The following is a 14145-nucleotide window of genomic DNA, read 5'->3' as shown; positions in this document are numbered from 1 at the left end:
AGTGATGGTTTTTCTGTTTCCCCATGCGAGATAACATAATGATTTACCCTTATAAGTCTTACTACCTTGATATGTATTGAATGGTTTACCTTGAGACCATAATCTAACTGCCCTTTGCATATTTCCATAATTTTTGGATCCACCAGTATCTAAAACAACACCAAATCCTTTTGTTGGATCACCAGCAACAACATATTCGATATAAACAGCATTGGGAATACCATTATCATTAACTTCATCGTATATCACCTTCATAGCATCACTATTAGCAAACCCACTATTTTGGATCATACTGCCAACCCACATATATCCGACAATATTACCACTTGAATAACTGAATGATTCGCGGCTTGGATTATTCTTCAATTGTGTCTTGAAATAATTAATTGCAGTAATGGCGGCTTTTTGGTTAGCTGTTGTTTTCGTTCCTTTCCAATATCCGAAAAAGACATTCTGTGATACTAGATCAGAATTGGAACATGATGCTGAAAGTCCGAAGGAAAAAAGCGTGGAAAGAATGAAAAACCACGGTATGAGAGAAACTTTCATTGTGGATGCAATATATATTTGAAGAAATTGATTGTCTTTGGTTTAGAATTGGAATTCTTTTCATTTTCTTGTTTTCTGAAATCTAAGGAAATTTGTAGGTCTATATAAATACAACAAGATTCAAGTGAAATCTTTCAAGGTGATCTTTTCAAGTTTCCCAAATTTAAAAAGAATCGTAGATATTTCTATTCACGCGACTAGACGCGTAAATTAAAAAATAAAACAATAGGCGATAAATTTATTATTCGGAAAAATTGGCTTAGGGGATGGTGGAATGTTCTTTACGGATAATTGTCATCGAAAAGCCCTGGTGGGGAGTTAGAAACATATGGGAAGGTAATACAATACATATATGTTGTACAAATCAACATCATTTAACTCATGAATGCATATAAGCTTAAAAAAGGGACCCTTTTAAATTTTTTTCTTTGGTCATCAAACAGAAACGAGAAGAATTTTTGATGCGTATTTTTCAAAACCTCACATGAGGAAAATTTCTCCAGATTGGAAACTTGAACGAGAGACGCGAAAGGAGAGATTTCTTTTCAACTAAAACACAAACAAATAAACAAACAATTCATCTTGAATTCATTTTTTCATGTTCTTTTCGTAGCGAATGTGTTGCCTAATATTATTCAAAAAAGGATCTCAATTGTAATTTGTAATGAAAATATCTCTTGGCATCCAAGACATTCTCTCATTGGCTTAGTAAAATAATAGAAATATTATTTCTTTGTTCATGAAATCACAAAACCAAATATGTTTGTGCACTTTTTCGTAAACCATCTTCATGCTTTGGGTAGGGTACTGGTGCCGAAAGCTTGGTGCATTTGTTGTTTCCAGCCATATTCCCTTCCGAAAATAAACTCGAGATGAGACCTAATGAAATGTCTAAATCGCTGCTCAGATCACTCACCACAAGCTACATAAAATGTGAAAAATATACACATCGGTAAGATTTCTATGGAATTCATAAAAGCTTGGATTGGTAGCTTCAGATTCATTGATCAGTAGCAGTTTCTCGTTTCTTTAGCATTGTACATTTATTCACCTAACTTGGAACCTTGCAAACCTTTTTCTGGTATCTATTAGCAATGCCCATGTGCCACTCTGATCCACGTTGGCGAAGGAATTTGATGCCACTTATTAGTAGCTAATTTTAAACTTAGTTGAGATAAAGATATCCTATTTGGGGGTTCTTTGCAAATAAAGTTTTCCTTACACAGCTGTGATCTCTCCAACGTGGTACTAGATCTAACTATAAATGTAAGTAGCATTAAAGTCAAATTAAGAAAAATGGTCACCTCAGAAAACTCCATTGTACATGTCGTTGAAAACCGTTGAAAGGTTCCGTTCATCCATGGCATATTTTTTAAACGTTTGATTAGCAACGAAACCCAGTTGCAAAAACTATATTTTGAAGGTCTAAAGCGTTGGTTTCTCAAATCGATGGTTCTTCAGTTTTCTCTATTCATTCTTACTTGTTTCCTGGGGGGGAGGAATATGTAGAATCCCGAATGTGTTCAAAAAATCGCATGAGTTGATAGAAATTTCTGAGAGACCGAGGTAGGGGGGATGCAAACCACTCGTTTCGTTTGTGGGCAGGGAAAAGAAAGGCGGGCAAGCAAATTTCAAGATAAACGATCATTATTTCTTAACATCAACGAACAATGGATATGCATTTCCCCATGGGCGTACAAATATATTCGAGTGTGTATGTTGCTTATTATTATTATTCATTGTTTAATGCGAAGTTTTTGGAATCCGTTAGATATCCGAGTCTTTTTTTTTGCATTCATTTTGTAAGAGAGATTTTGTTTCTCTTGAGACTCGGTTCAAGTTTTACCGATTATTTTTTTAATAAATCGGTTACACTAGCCTATGTACCAAATATTATTTATTTATATAAGTACGTTTTTCTTACAAGAATAGTTGCTGCCCCGCCATTCCCCCCTCCATTATCAAATTGACGAAAGATCAATTCATAGATTGTTATCCCTATCTTTCTAATCCATGTATCCCAACCTTCTGTCAAGATTAGCCGTATGTTTACGAGACTGCATTTGTTGGGTGCTTGCTTACTGTTTGATACTTGAACCAATAGAGGGGATTCAACAACAAATATGATAAAGCAAGCTTTAGGCAGGCTGCAAAAACCAACAAATCGCAATGTCTGAGGAGTAGAGGGTAAACTAAGCGAGAGAGCAATAGTTCGCTTTCTGGATCCAAGGTGCTCAACGAAGATAATGCAACAAATACAAGAATATACGAAGGGGTACTATTTATCAAACTGAATAAGAATCTGAACACCGTATATCCTTTAGTCTCTCGTATCCATCTCTTTATATGGCCATTTACTTGGAAAAAAACAGAAAACCTCTTGGTTGCTCCCCTCCCGATGTCGGTTACGTCATAAAAAATTGCAGCATTTTTGTGCAACAAAGATATTGCGCAATTTCAAGCGAGAGCTTCCATTATAACTGGTAAATTATTCATCTTTGTAACCGGTTAAAGCTGAAGTCGCAAGAAAACAATCACAAAGAACCTTGGCAACTACCTCGGTATATGCAGCATTACAGGAAAACAATGGTACGGTGCTTTTCCGGAATTTCAAGACCGAAGTAATCTCGCATCTCATGTCTTGCATAAGCCGTTTGACCATTCTTAATGATCATTTGTAATAAACACCAATGCAACGACCGCCTATGTAACTTCAACTACCCTATCACTGACTTAAATCTTTCGCTTACTAAGAGTTTATAAATCAAACTTTATAAGTCATACTGATGTCATTATGCAGCAGGTGTAGAATTCATTGTTCCACATCTAGAAGGAGAAGTATATTTGTCGTAACCTTAATTGTTAGCTCTCTCTTTGTTCCTTCAAAGTGGTTAATTGTCAAAGAGGAATGTGGTTTACCATCCACCAATAGAGATTTTCATTGATCCTAATGTACTCAATACATCCATCCCCACTCTCTCATACAATGCGGTATCACATGGGGTTCCAAGTTGAGTCCACAAACTTGAAACTTTAATTTTTTCTAAAGTGGGGGGCAGAACAAAGGGTTGGTTTAAAACCAGGAAACAATAAGAAGGTTTTTCTAACTTAACGGTCGTTGAATGAACCTCCACCATACTCTAATTTTGTAACACTATTCTTTAGAAGAATTTTTCTTTTATAATAGCTGTTACATATCTAGTACTCGATGGAAATTAAGAAGAAAGGAAAAGCTAAGTTACGGTTCAAAGTAACATAATACTTGATGATTCATTTCGTACACAGCATACGCCGCGGCTTTTCCCTCGGAAAAATTGCTCCAAGATCTTCTTCTGGATGCACGATTATTTTTAATCAATAAATACAGGGCAAAAAATATTTTATTTTTTTTTGTGTTCCTGAAGAACTTTAATTTTGCCGTCTTTTGCAGAAAAAGCAATCAAAGTATGATTACATTGTAAGTACATACCAACAATAAATGAGCACCTGTTTTGTGTGATATCTACGAACATTGACAATAAGACCTGGCTCAAGTAAATGAACCAGTAGTTGAAAAGAAATGCATATAAATATAGCTAGGAATCCGCTTCAACCGAGTATCAAAATAAGTCTTGTCCTTAGTCTACAAGAAGTCAATCTTATAAAGATCTCCTTACTTTAGATAATTTCCTATTAGACTTATACATTATTAAAACAAATATGGGTGCTTTAGCTTGGTTAACGGCAAAGACCAATACTGGTGGTTGGGAAGACAGAAAGTTAAGAGTCAGAGTCACAGCTTTTGCTGTTATTGGTTTCATGTTATTCGGATATGATCAAGGTTTGATGTCCGGTTTGGTCGCTGGACAACAATTCAACTGGGAATTCCCTGCTACTCATGAAAATAGTACTGTTCAAGGTGCTGTTACTGCTTCATATGAATTAGGTTGTTTCTTTGGTGCACTCTTTGCTTTATTTTTTGGGGACAAGTTGGGAAGAAGAACAGTGATCCTTATTGGTGCAATGATTTTCATTCTCGGTGTTGTTATTTCAATTACTCCATTTAGACCATATTGGCCCTTGGGACAATTCGTTGTTGGTAGAGTTATCACTGGTGTTGGAAATGGTATGAATACCGCTACTATTCCAGTTTGGCAATCAGAAATGTCTCGTCCAGAAAACCGTGGTAGACTTATTTTGCTTGAAGGTAGTGCAATTGCAGTTGGTACCCTTATTGCTTATTGGCTTGATTTTGGATTTTCTTATATTGATAATTCTGCCCAATGGAGATTTCCAGTAGGATTTCAAATGGTTTTTGCTTTCATCTTGATTTATGGTGTCCTTAATTTACCTGAATCACCAAGATGGTTAGTTGCTAGTGGAAGAAAGCAAGAAGCTCATTACGTTATGGGTAAATTAAATGGTGTCCCAGAAGATGATGATTCTGTTTGTGCAGAAATCACTGTTATCTCAGATGCAGTTAATAGGCATACATCTCCTGTTGGCTTCAGAGAATTATGCTCTGGTGGTAAAACTCAACATTTCCAAAGGATGGTGATTGGTGCCTCTACCCAATTTTTCCAACAATTCACTGGGTGTAATGCTGCTATTTATTACTCAACTTTGTTATTCTACCAAACTATCTTTGATTATAGTAACTATAGATTGTCTTTGATTTTAGGTGGGGTCTTTGCAACCGTTTATACCCTTGCCACTATTCCTTCGTTCTGGTTAGTCGATTCCTTAGGTAGAAGAAAGTTGTTCTTAATTGGTGCTGCAGGTCAAGGTGTTGCATTTACAATCTCCTTTGCTTGTTTGATTAACAAGAATACCGAGACTGCAAAGGGAGCTGCTGTTGGTATCTTTATCTTTATCATCTTCTTTGCCTTTACCATCTTACCATTGCCATGGATTTATCCACCTGAAATTAATCCTTTGAGAACCAGAACTGTTTCTTCTGCTATTTCAACCTGTACCAATTGGATTACTAATTTTGCGGTTGTCTTGTTTGTTCCAAGATTCATTGAAAAATCTGGTTGGGGTTGTTACTTGTTCTTTGCTGCTATGAACTTTTCTTTCATTCCAATCATTTATTTCTTCTATCCAGAAACTGCCGGTAGATCATTGGAAGAAATTGATATCATCTTTGCAAAGGCACATATCGAAAAGAGACAACCATGGAGAGTTGCTGCTACTATGCCACACTTATCCTTACAAGAAATTGAAGAAGAAGGTCTTAAACTTGGATTATATGATAATGCATTTGAAAAGGAAGATTTGGAACATAAAGAAAAAGCTTCGGTTTCATCCACTGATAAAGGAAATGAAATTCATGAAACCACAACTCAACAAGATTAAATAGTTTACTCTTTATTTTTTTACTCCAATAGCTTTGATAGTTAAGTACATATAATCTAATTTAAATTTTATAAGATAACAATATGATCTCCCTTCTCTTATGAATACATTCTAAGCATGTCTCCAAAAGGAAACCAATCCGGAGAAAATTGCGAAACCACTATGAAATTTTATTGGTTGCAAAAACAAAAATTGACTCCTTTGGTTATTGATATTTTCAAAATTTTATATCAAAACGTCATTATTGACTTCTCAGTGGAACTTGTGATCTCTTTTGTCTCTCATATCGTGGCTGTTGCCTGAAAGAATTAAATATTGTATATCATGAAATTGTGGCGGATCAAACATTCCCCCCCCTCCTCCATTTTCAGATCTAAAACTGTCCAAGAAAAAAAAATCGAAGTCTTCTTCTTCTTCTTCCCTACTTGAACTTAAATCATCAACTGAAACAATTATGGCCTCTCAAAAATATCTCCAAAAAGCTCAGGATTTGATTAACACTCATCCATACCTTATGTTATCCAAATCATGGTGTCCAGACTGTCACTACACCTATAGGATTTGGGATAGATTCCATGTTGCTGACAAAGTTCATATTATTGAATTAGACAAATTCCCAGATCAAAAGGAAGCAACTGAATTGGAAAAGGCATTTACAGAAATTGCAGGAAGAAAATGGGTTCCAACGTTGTTTTTTAATGGAAAAAGATTTGGTACTGAAGCTGATTTAAAGAGATGGGATAGTGAAGATAAATTGGAAGAAATATTTAAACAAGAAAAGTTGATTTAAATATAGTTACTTGGACAAATATAGATTAGAAATAAGTATAATTAATAAAAATGTACAATTAAAACAATCTGTATTCACAAGAGTGTAATAGTTGGGGCAAAGACCTTAAACCTTCAGGGCACTGAACTCGATTATCTTATATATTGAGGAATCTGTCTGCAATGAGAGTTTGGCTGGCGATCATTTTACCTCCTCGTCTTTCACGTGCCAGCTTTGCAATTTCTTTGAAGTCTTCTTCCTCTAAATCTCTGGCGTTAATGGATTATTTCGGATATCGCCTGGAAATGGAAATAAATCGGTGGCTTGTAATCGGATTTTTGATTGATTCTGAAGAGAAGTCAAGATCAATATCGTCAGAAATGACTCATTGCCGCTCACTCTTCGGCTTGTCACCCACTTCTTTCCACATTCGTACTAAATTTAGGGCCGCTATTGTCGCGTCCGCTCCAAGCATTTCCCAATTTGGGGTTATCTTTGTCGCATTAATGCCAAATTTGATTTTTCCGAAATCCATTTGCGGCAAATGTGATGCTTGAGCGGTCTTCAAAGACCGCTAACCCCGGCTCTCTATCTTTATATTGTAGCTACTGGAAGCAGTATAAAAGCTGAAGGTGTTCCGTGTCTTCTTCTACTTCTTTAGTCAATTAATAAGATAATTATATCAAAAACTAAGACAACAAAATGGCCTCGCAAATCTATATCCAAAAAGCTGAGGACTACATCAACACTCATCCATATCTCATGTTAGCCAAATCTTGGTGTCCAGATTGTCAATATGCCAATAAAATTTGGGAAAGATTCGATGTTTCTGATAAGGTCCATACCATCGAGTTAGACAAAATCCCAGATCAAGAAGAAGCTGCTGAATTGGAAAAGGCATTCATTGAAATTGTTGGCAAGGGAGTTCCAAAATTATTTTTCAATGGTAAGAATTTTGGTACTGATGCTGATTTAAAGAAATGGGAAAGTGAAGATAAATTAGAAGAAATTTTCAAACAAGAAAAGTTGATTTAGAAGTAGATACTAGGGTACATACATATACTAGGAATAAATATAAATCAAAAGTACATTTATAATAAACTATACCGTAAACAAAAAGTAATGTAGAAAAATTGATGATAAATCAAAGAAAGATGAGTTGAAATTCTTTCTAGAAATGACATCTTAAACTAGAAGTGAAAACCATAACAGTGTTGAACGTAAGTCTCATTTATATGAAAAGGATGGCTAAACTTAAACAGCCAATGGGTAAGAACCAGCCCAAGCGGAGATTTCTTCCTTAACAGCTTGTAATTTTTCATCACCCTTGGCAACAGCGGCCTTGAAATCCTTCAATTTGTTAGCATCCTTTGGTAAGTTAGCTTGGATTTCCTTGGCATATTTGACAGCAAAGTCAATGTAAGAAACAATCTTGTTGAAGTCTTCTTCACCCATACCTCTAGTGGTCATGGCTGGAGCACCAATTCTGACACCACCTGGAACTAAAGCAGATTTGTCACCTGGGATAGAGTTCTTGTTTAAAGCAATGTTAATCTTTTCACAAACAGCTTCAACTCTAGCACCATCAATTTGTTTGTCCTTAAGAGAAACTAAAACCATATGGGAATCGGTACCGTTAGAAACTAATTTGTAACCCTTGTTGATGAATTCGTTTTCTAAGACCTTGGCGTTCTTCAAGACTTGTTGTTGGTATTCCTTGAATTCTGGAGTAGCAGCTTGTTTCAAAGCAGTAGCTAAAGCAGTGATGGTGTGGTTGTGTGGACCACCTTGGTGACCTGGGAAAACGGAGAAGTTAATTGGGTTTTCTAAATCGTAAAGAACTTCTTGACCAGTCTTTGGGTTAACAGATCTGACACCTCTTCTGAAGAAGATCATGGCACCTCTTGGACCTCTTAATGACTTGTGGGTGGTGGTGGTAACAATATCAGCATATTCGAATGGAGATGGGATGACACCTGCAGCAATTAAACCGGAGATGTGAGCCATGTCGACAACAAGGTAAGCACCAACTTTGTCGGCAATTTCTCTCATTTTCTTGTAGTCAATTAATCTACAGTAAGCAGAAGTACCAGCAACCAAGACCTTTGGTCTGAATAAAACAGCGGTCTTTTCCAACATGTCGTAGTCAATTAAACCAGTTTCTAAATCAACACGGTATGGCATAGTTTCGAAATAAGTAGAAACAGCAGAAATCTTTCTAGAATCAGTTTGGTAACCGTGAGATAAATGACCACCATGAGGTAAATCTAAACCCATTAATCTTTCGTGTGGCTTCATGACAGCTTGGTAAACTTGTAAGTTAGCTGGGGAACCGGAAAGGGTTTGAACATTAACACCCCACTTATCTGGAGTAAGACCAAAGGCTTTTAAGGCTCTTTCTTGACATAAAGTTTCAATTCTATCAATGTGTTCATTACCACCATAGTATCTAGCACCTGGGTAACCTTCAGAGTATTTGTTACACATTGGAGTTCCTAAAGCATCAAAAACAGCAGTGGTGGTGAAGTTTTCAGAAGCAATTAAGACAATTGAGTGTTTTTGTCTATCAATTTCGTCCTTGATAATAGAATCAACTTCTGGATCAGTGTCCTTTAAGTGACCTTCAGTTAATTGTCTGTGTGATTCGGATAAAGCGTAAGGCATTGTGATAATATGAATTGATGAATTGAGGAAAAGAAGAAAGGATTCAAAGAAAGGGGAAAAAAAATTGGTTCTCGATGAGTCTATTTATAAAATTTCAGTTTATAAAAATTTTTCATTTTCTAGGCAAAGGAGTTAAATTAATCAGAGTCAAAAATTTATAACACAAAATTAGACAATTTTACGATAAACTGATTATTATTCTTTTTTTTTTGTTGATTATGTAATCATTACGCCTGTGATAACGTAATCAAAGAAATCTAAAGATCATAATAGAAAGAGAGTTCACAAACAATCTAAATGTATAAAACGTATTTATATTTTCAGCTACCTAAACTACTAAAATAACAAATATTGGAAATGAAAAGGAAACAGGGGGACAAAAAAAATACCCATGATACAATTGGGGATTTACTTTTAACAATCAAGCACGTGCCAATCTAGAAATAAAATTAACGATGATATCTCCATTTAAGATCACGTTCAGAGTAACATCCTTTTGAACATTCAGAACCACCAACTCATTGCCTTAGACTACTTTCGTCCTTCGTTATATGAATTCCTTTCAATTGAAAAGGATTCCAACAATTTTCTTTTTCTGCTTCTCTTGCAATTTGTTCTTCTTCTTCTTGAATGTACGTTTAATATAAAGTCACTCTTAATCTATGGGAAATTGCTAATTTTGGAACAACCACACAAAGACAACTAATACCATTCAAGATAAATAAATTTAAATTATAACTTGAATAATGTGTACTAATTAAAAATAAACCAATTGGTACCAACATTAAGAATTTCTTACTTGGAGTATATTGATCCCCATTGTCTATCTGTTCCCACATAGTTAAATTATCATAAGCTCCGGAATTGAATTCAAACGGCGTTCCTTTCACTTGATGGAACATAATATATGATCCAACATTATAAGTTAAATTTGTTAAAGTCCATCTCCAATCATTATCTAAAACACCAGTTAAATTAAAAAATACTTTTAATAACATTATTATCACAATATGTATGATCCATGCTCCCTTTTGATGAACCCAATTTGCATTGACATTTGGATTTAATGATTGATCAATTTTTGTATCTAAAGTGTCGGGTTCTAAATGTTGAATAATTGAAGAAGATCTTCTTTGTCTAGTGGCAATATGAGCTGATTGATGGGAAGGAGTCGGAGTCAATGGACTGGAGTTACTTCTTGTACGACCAGGAGAATGTGAATCACTAATTGAGCGGTGTCTTTGGTGGTTAGCAAACAGACTAGTTGTTGTTGCCATCGGATTTGTTGAAGTTGTTTGAATGGTGATTGCAGGTGCTAAATGAGGCTCATTGCCATTGGATTTAGGCGATAAGTTTGACATTGTTGATATATTATATAAGGATGGTATGAATTATATAAATGTATAGGAAAGGAGGGTTGATCTAGACGTAGAAGAAAGAGAGAAAGAAAGAGAGAAGAGTTGTTAGGTGGTTTCTTTTTTTAGAAAAACAAATTCCTTTCACAGTTAAAAAAAGAGCGGAAAAAAAAAACGATATTAAAAATAATGTTAGAGTAAAAAAAAAATGATTCATCAATCACAAAAGTAAATAATGTAAGGGAGAGAAAGACAATAACAAGTGCATCTGTATTCATAGTTCGTATACACGCAGAAAGAGGTGCCGATACTTCAATATTATCTTTTCTCCCCTCCTCCCCTTCTCATCACGAGTTACAAAATTTTTAAATCTCGTTTAAATTGTTCTGATTTTTTTTGTATAATTCGGCATTTTGTATTTTCTGCTCGTATAAACTTATTGTCATAATTTGTATCTATATACACACACACCATATTCTATACGGTATCTTCAATAGGAACGTAGATTCCACCAGAATGCCATCCACTAGCAGCAATTGAAACCCATTTACCAGGATAAGGAGGATTTTTCACTTTCAATGGTTTGATTGCTTGCAAACTATGATAATCATCTAATACGGCTTCCTCGGGGTGGTCCCTCACCACATCATCTTCCGATCCCAATCCTAAACATCCGCATCCGCTTGATTCTCGACCCCAGCTTAGAATATCACCATCATTAGTTAATGCCAAATAGTGGTAATCTCCAATTTCCAAAGTTTTGATATTCTTCCCCTGTAATTCATCCATGATTATTGGGGATCTTCCTTCTGCCTCGTCTTCTCCGTTTTGTCTTTGTTCTTCATAATGAACCAAATGTTTACGTGAACCTATCAAAACGTGATCATGATTGGTGAATACAGCAAAATTTGTGTAACAACTGTTCAACTTGGTAAACCTCACATTCTCTGCACCTTGTTGTTCAATATTAGATTTCCAATTATTAAAATTGCTCATTGGTTGAATACAATTGGTTATTTCATCTGGATTAATTGGGGTGTTTCTAGTTGCAAAATCATGAGCATTAAACTTAAATTGATATAATTTTCCATCTGATCTCTTAATATAAATTATACAATCGGCACCTACGGTGAAATCAACGATATCATCCTTGGTGAACGGTATAACAATATATTTAGCATCAGATTCAAATTCATGCCTTTCAAATTGTGCTTGTGATAAAGGTTCCCTCGAATACCAAACCACTAAACCTATTCCCACAATTAAACAACATGACAAATTCCATCCTGCAACTATTTTGACAACAAATGAGTCGTCAGGGATTCCAGGAAATCTGATACGAATCCCAATATTGGTACAACATCCAGTATCCCAGGAATATATATGGTTGAAATTGTCCAATGCAATTATATGTTCTCTTCCAGTACTTAAGGAAATAACCTTTCTTGATTTCCAATTATTTCTGGGTGGTAAGAATAATCTTGAAAGAAAATTGGTTTCTTTTATCTTTGATGGAGGATGATAAAATTCTGGAACTTCTTCATCTTCAGAAGATTCAGTAGGTTGCAATCTTCTTCTTGAGCCTGGGACAGGGGAACCAGTGGGTGCATGAGGTGGAGTCGTTGCTGTCGTCGTTTCTTCTTCTTCGTCTTGATTTCCTTCTTCATTTGGATCATGTCTAGTAAATGGCATTGGCATGACTCCTCTCATACCACCTAATCTTAAAGATCTTCGAGAACCTAAAGTTCTACCATTCTGGTTATTTAATGATTCCAATGCCAATGCTCCTGGATTGGGTCTATAATCTTGTTGATGGATTGGACCTGGAGTTGCTCCTGTTGTGTGATGAGGTTGTTTCCAGTCGACTCCAGTAAACCACATTTCCCCAGAATTGGTCAATATAATAAAACTGTAACCATTTGCTACAATATCCACAATTATATGATCATTGAATTCATGGATATTACAAGGCATATTTACTGACCATTGATGGTGACCTCCTTCATTGATTCTCCTAGTTCTATATTGATCAACTCGACTAATTAAATAACCTAATCTTCCGCCACTTGGTGATCCCCAAGTATAAACCTTTTGTTTTGGATTACAACGTAATTCAAATAATTGTTTCCAATTGAGTTTATCCTTCAAACTCAATGTATAATTATTCTCATTATTTGTGAATTTCTTATTATATAAAATTTGAAATAATAATGATGAAAGTTGTGAATGATAATATAATTGATATATTGATTTATTAATAATTGAAAAATTAAAGATTTCTTCAGGAGTTAAATATTTTGGAATTTGTGATACTAAAATATCATCACCAAGATCTAATATACTAAGATTCATTTGGTTAGTGAAGGATGGGGGGCTGGGTGTTGCTTTCTTTTGATGATACAATTGATAAGAAAAGATTGAATCAATTTTGATTTCCCCTGATTTGTTCAGTTTGAAAAATCCCAATTTTGTGTTGGTCGCGAAATCGCCACCCCCTATTACAATATTTACATACATGTGAAATGTGTGGGTTTAGTTGACAAGGCAGCCTTTTGCCTTTTGTATTTTTAACTTACATCACCTGATTGTGCATGATGAATCATCATTACAAGGAAATTCCATAACATCAATGTTCTCAGTTGGAGAATCTGATTTTAATTTATGTTGCTGGTCTTACAGATTTGAAATTTATTGTTGTCCTAATTATATTGTATTCTATCTAAGGGTTATATCCTCTCTGCATGTCAAAACTTGGAGCTAATGAGAAACGAATACCTATTTGTTTCCTTCGTTATTAATATTTTGTCATATAAAAATATCTAATATCGTCAACTAAATTTGGATTTCGTAAAAGCAAATCGATCCACGAAATTCTTCCAGGAAATGCTTCTGAGTATAACAGAAAGGGCAATGGAGAATCGTTCTTCATTATTCCATTACACTAGAAGCTATTGGAATATCGAGTGGATGTATTGTTTAATTCTTATGAACTCTCTGAATTCTAAGTTTAAACAAAATACAAATAGCTATGGTTGGATTCTCCTAGATATTTCCGAAGTTTTATTCTAGTTTTGTATAGTCTTAACTCAATCCCTATACTGTCATTTCTTCCTTGAAGAAGCTTTGCATCTTTCCTTTGTAAGAATATCCCATGTAGGTACTTCAAATTCTAAGTATGTTGCTCATATAAAGAGTTTTTTTGAAGTTTGAGTAAATTTCTGAACAAATTTGGGTAAAATTTTTGCAATCATCTGATAAAAAATCAAAACGAAAAAATTTACAAAATATTGGACTTATACTCCAAATATTACTTCCAGGTTAGTTGTGAATATCAAACCAATCATGATATATCTTTATAACTTTAAAAAATTTACTAATTGCGGTAAAATTGGTGTATTAGAAGAATATAAAAATTTCTGCAAAAAATAATCACATGATTCTCACATGATATCCAACACGTAAATCATGTGA

At 34.8% G+C, this 14145-nt stretch overlaps 7 protein-coding genes across 7 annotated transcripts; 3 read left to right on the top strand and 4 right to left on the bottom strand. All coding sequences in view use genetic code 12, as the record gives it.

Moving 5' to 3' along the window:
- J8A68_006147 (uncharacterized protein) lies at positions 1-549 on the bottom strand (the record flags this gene model as incomplete). Its single annotated transcript, XM_049410287.1, has 1 exon — positions 1-549. A coding segment is annotated over one exon (549 nt), but the record flags the coding sequence as incomplete, so codon positions are not given.
- A 3699-nt stretch (positions 550-4248) lies between these two features.
- Positions 4249-5886, top strand: HGT10 (glucose-inactivated glycerol proton symporter; the record flags this gene model as incomplete). Its single annotated transcript, XM_049410286.1, has 1 exon — positions 4249-5886. One exon carries the CDS (start codon positions 4249-4251, stop codon positions 5884-5886), a length of 1638 nt encoding a protein of 545 aa, XP_049260583.1.
- Positions 5887-6340: 454 nt separating this feature from the next.
- J8A68_006145 (uncharacterized protein) lies at positions 6341-6676 on the top strand (the record flags this gene model as incomplete). Its single annotated transcript, XM_049410285.1, has 1 exon — positions 6341-6676. The coding sequence occupies one exon, from the start codon at positions 6341-6343 to the stop codon at positions 6674-6676; it is 336 nt and encodes a 111-aa protein (XP_049260582.1).
- Positions 6677-7357: 681 nt separating this feature from the next.
- J8A68_006144 (uncharacterized protein) lies at positions 7358-7690 on the top strand (the record flags this gene model as incomplete). Its single annotated transcript, XM_049410284.1, has 1 exon — positions 7358-7690. The coding sequence occupies one exon, from the start codon at positions 7358-7360 to the stop codon at positions 7688-7690; it is 333 nt and encodes a 110-aa protein (XP_049260581.1).
- A 219-nt stretch (positions 7691-7909) lies between these two features.
- On the bottom strand, positions 7910-9319 carry SHM2 (glycine hydroxymethyltransferase; the record flags this gene model as incomplete). Its single annotated transcript, XM_049410283.1, has 1 exon — positions 7910-9319. One exon carries the CDS (start codon positions 9317-9319, stop codon positions 7910-7912), a length of 1410 nt encoding a protein of 469 aa, XP_049260580.1.
- A 638-nt stretch (positions 9320-9957) lies between these two features.
- Positions 9958-10680, bottom strand: ORM1 (sphingolipid homeostasis protein; the record flags this gene model as incomplete). Its single annotated transcript, XM_049410282.1, has 1 exon — positions 9958-10680. One exon carries the CDS (start codon positions 10678-10680, stop codon positions 9958-9960), a length of 723 nt encoding a protein of 240 aa, XP_049260579.1.
- Positions 10681-11151: 471 nt separating this feature from the next.
- J8A68_006141 (SCF ubiquitin ligase complex subunit) lies at positions 11152-13026 on the bottom strand (the record flags this gene model as incomplete). Its single annotated transcript, XM_049410281.1, has 1 exon — positions 11152-13026. The coding sequence occupies one exon, from the start codon at positions 13024-13026 to the stop codon at positions 11152-11154; it is 1875 nt and encodes a 624-aa protein (XP_049260578.1).
- Between the last annotated feature and the right edge of the window lie 1119 nt (positions 13027-14145).

This window comes from Hemisphaericaspora subhashii (genome assembly GCF_019202705.1).
Source record: "Hemisphaericaspora subhashii strain CBS 10753 chromosome Unknown scaffold183, whole genome shotgun sequence".
NCBI classification, from domain to species: domain Eukaryota; kingdom Fungi; phylum Ascomycota; class Pichiomycetes; order Serinales; family Debaryomycetaceae; genus Hemisphaericaspora; species Hemisphaericaspora subhashii.
This window is presented reverse-complemented; position numbering and strand designations above follow the sequence as displayed.